This window comes from Mauremys reevesii, linkage group 2 (assembly GCF_016161935.1).
Source record: "Mauremys reevesii isolate NIE-2019 linkage group 2, ASM1616193v1, whole genome shotgun sequence".
NCBI classification, from domain to species: Eukaryota; Metazoa; Chordata; order Testudines; family Geoemydidae; genus Mauremys; species Mauremys reevesii.
This window is the reverse complement of record NC_052624.1, coordinates 166,065,671-166,069,597: the sequence shown is the minus strand read 5'-3', so window position 1 is coordinate 166,069,597 and position 3,927 is coordinate 166,065,671. Positions and strand designations below refer to the sequence as shown.

Sequence of the window (3,927 nt, the reverse complement as noted above, 5' to 3'; positions counted from 1 at the left end):
GACAAAATGATTAGACACAGTTCACTGGCCGCACTGGAAGTAGAACCAGGGTTTCCAGACTCACAAGCCATTGTCCCTTCCATTTTACTACACAGTCTCCCCAAGCAGTGTCCAAAGGACAGTCTAGTCTTGCTCAGTGGTATACGAGGAATGAATTAATCATCTTAGTGCATGTCCTAGCTGACAGGTGATTTTATTAAAAAAGAAAGTACTATAAACAATATTCTACAATAATGGTGTGAACCACTACATCTTACATAGCAGTACTGCAGAATTTGGGGCAATTACTATTGAATGCTGTGGTATTATTTGTATACTAAAAGGTGCCTGCACCCAACTTACACCACAAGTGACACCCATATTGGTAGTCTTGTTAGAGAGGGGAAGGACAGAAAATATTCAGAGACTGAAGTTGCCTCTTAACCCTCGAGATAGACTTACCTTGGTACCAGGGGATCTATGTATAGAAGCTTGTGCTGTCAATGCTCATATTTAGGCTTGGAAGGATTAGGTTTTTATTGGTAAATGTCAATAAATGTTGATTTTACCATAAACACTCAAACCAATGAAAAAATATCTTCAATAATAATCAAACTTTACAGAGAGGCAAAGTAAGAAAAATGCTGCTTGAGAACTTAGAGTTTGATTTAAGGCTTTTTACTGGATATATTTTGACATGTGATATTGACAATTTATGTTTTAGTGATTATAAAATTTTAACTTTTTGAATCTCAACATGTATTGTTATGAAATAATTATTGTCTGACTGCCATAATTTCCCACAACTGTGAAAATTTAAATTGATAAAAATAGGAAACAATGCCTAAAAATAAACATTGATATTATCCATCAAAATTATTTAAAAAAATCAAAAATTCTGTCAACCCTACCCATATTACATCTGTTCTGCGGATAAACAAGTGGCTTAAGTCTGGCAACTTTATCCAGCACTAAATGTCACTCTAGGAAAGTATTTCCACTTGCTGAGCTGAACCTCAGTCATCAATCACTATCTTGTAAAACATTATATATCTAGCTATCACCTTGTGTGACCAGGGTGTAAAAATCTTATTGATTTTTGACAGTACATGCATCAGTGGAAAGGAGCTTTATTCAATTATTTTGAATCCTTATGATGAAGCTAATTATTGAACTGAGTTAACTCAATGAAACATGTCAATTTAAAATATATAATTCAATACACCATTACACAAATAAAATATAGAAGCACTCATCATTAGCCTAACTACATTTTAAATTTTCATGTGTGTATAATTTAATACATGGATGAAAATAACTAACTGCCTTTGGTTTTTAGGTTAACAGAATTAGGATAAGTGTGGAGAGTAATATATATGTATTTTAAGCAAGGCAATTAACTTATTTCCCAACATCTAGAACCTACAGATGATCATGTTTATTAGTATTTCACAATCCAGAAAGATTACAGTTTTTCTTTTACTTACAGACTGGTGAGGATTTTTCCCCACAAAGTTAAATAATCACAGCTGTAGCTTGCACAGGCACTACACAGAGATATAAATTGTACATGAAATGACACTTATAACTGCAGGAGAGAGAGAGATTCATTATTAAAGACGTAGCCCAGGTTCTGTTGAGAAAAGTACTAGAAGGTTTAGAGGACTGTGGGCACAGTAGTTTCTCTGTTTCCATTTAATATTTGTTAGACAAGTCACAAAGCCCTCGAAGGCAACAGCAGCAAATGATCTCCTTGAAGGTTTTCCTGAGCTCTTGACTCCGGAATGCATAGATAAGGGGATCAATGATGGAATTGCACATGATGAGAATGAGGTACAAGTTAAAGTGGGACATGAAACACACACAATATGGGTTGTGGGGGCAGGAGATGTAGAAAATCAAGTGGAGGAAAAATGGGGCCCAGCATACAACAAAAACCCCTATCAAGATGGTCAAAGTGATGGCCCCCTTCATGTTGGCACCTTGACGAATGGTGCCCGTCCCTGGAAGAACTGCAATCTTTTTTATATGCAGTCGGGCCAGCATGAACATGTGGACATAGAGGGAGGCCATGAGAACTAGCATGGTGAAGAACATGCTGATAAGACAGATGATGACAACGCTGCTGTCTGAGTAAATGATGAACAAAATGCCTGAAACCGTGCAAGCAGCCCAGATGCATGTTATGATTATCCCTACACGTTTCACTGTCATAATGTTATGGTACTGGAGAGCATAAAAGATCGTAAAATACCTGTCCACAGCTATTGAAAGCAGGCTGCAAATGGATGCAAGTAAGGAACTGCAAATCACCGAGTCAATGACATTGTCAATGCTTACGGTGAAACTTTGTGCACCAGTGTCTGTATTGTTTAACAGAGTGATTACAATGGTTTCTGATCCATTTGACAGACTCACTAGCATATCAGCCACTGCCAGACTACAGATGAAAAAGTACATTGGTGAATGCAGATTCTTGTTCTTGGCTATTGCCACAATGACCAAAATGTTCTCCAATAAACTTATGAAGCCCAGAGTCACAAACACTTCCGGGGCCACAAAAAGTTGCTCATAGCACCCCCCAGAGGAGTAACCTTTTCCACTTGACTCATTGGCACCACCATGCAATCCATAGCTGTGGTTCCAGAAGCGCAGAGGCTGGTGCATGCCATGGTGGTGTGTGATGTTCATCTTATGAAGTGCCGATCCAATGCCAAGTGGTATTTTTCCAGTTTGCTGCCTTTTAAATATCAAGTTTCTTTTTAGTTTCCTTGTAGTCCTCCTGAGACTTTTCACTTGCAAAGTTAGCACAAAAGCCTCCAAGGGAGAAAGCAGTTAAAACTCTAGCATGATATCAAACAGCAGGATTTCAGGCTCTGAAATGCTGGTTTTGTCTCTTACAGATGCAGTTTCTAATAATCACCATCTTTAGCATGGTTATCAAGTTCCATGATATTCAATCTACAGCTGTTTTGGTTTTCCCCCCCCACATAGCTTATATATACTGATGCATTCAGGTATTTTCTGGTCTTCCATTAGGAGAGGTAAATGTAAAATACTCAAGTGACTGCTGCTGAGTGGAAACCAATTTCAAACCGCAAGCACCACTCTGCCAGGCAGTGTACGCTTGCTGCCTGTTTTATGGTGTGTAGAGGGTGAAAAAGTATTCAGAGGCATGCTCCTCCTCTGATTTGCCTTCAGCCAATAAGGCTAAGGAACAGTGGAAGTCTAGGAGATGCTGATTACATTTCAGAACTGCACATCACATAGCAAAACAGTTTCAGCTGCAGCACAGCTCCCTACAGTTACAGGAAATTAGATTTTGTTTTGCTTCCTTATCTTTTCAGAATAGTTTTATTCCCCGCACACCCCTCCACAATGGATTTTCTGTATCATCACCACCACCACTTCTTACAACTACAGCTGAGTCTTAAAGAAATCCTTAAATCACTCAGATGCCTTGGATTATATTCTTTTATTGTTAGCAGTAGCAGTAGTCCTTTACATTTCTTTTTGATGACAAAGTTACTGTTTTTTATATGCATGCCAAGTATGCTCTAGTATGGGAATCAATGGAACCTAGATCGCCTCCTGGCTCTGCCACAGACTTCCTGTGTGATGCTGGCCATGTCATTTAATGTCTATGTGCCTAAATTCCCCATTTGTAAGCTAGATAATTCCTTACCTGACAGGTGTTGCAAAGATAACTATATTTTAAAAAGTGTAAGGCACTCAAGTGTTATGGTAAGAGGCGCTGCATAAGGACCTGAGATAAAGCAAGAAGGATCCATAACTATTCTGCAGATGATGCTGAGCTCCAAGACACACCAGTGTCACCCAAGTATTATCCTCATTGCTGGCAGAGTTTAGTGTCAGATGTTGGGAAACTAGATTGAGCAGGGGACAGTTGCTTTTCTGATTAGTTAAACAAAAGCTGTGATTTTTGTG

General features: G+C 38.7%; 1 protein-coding gene across 1 annotated transcript; it reads right to left on the bottom strand.

Annotated features, from left to right (window-relative positions):
* Positions 1-1,674: 1,674 nt before the first annotated feature.
* On the bottom strand, positions 1,675-2,750 carry MC4R (melanocortin 4 receptor). The gene has a single exon (XM_039525621.1). It carries the CDS (start codon positions 2,668-2,670, stop codon positions 1,675-1,677), a length of 996 nt encoding a protein of 331 aa, XP_039381555.1. The 5' UTR covers positions 2,671-2,750.
* Between the last annotated feature and the right edge of the window lie 1,177 nt (positions 2,751-3,927).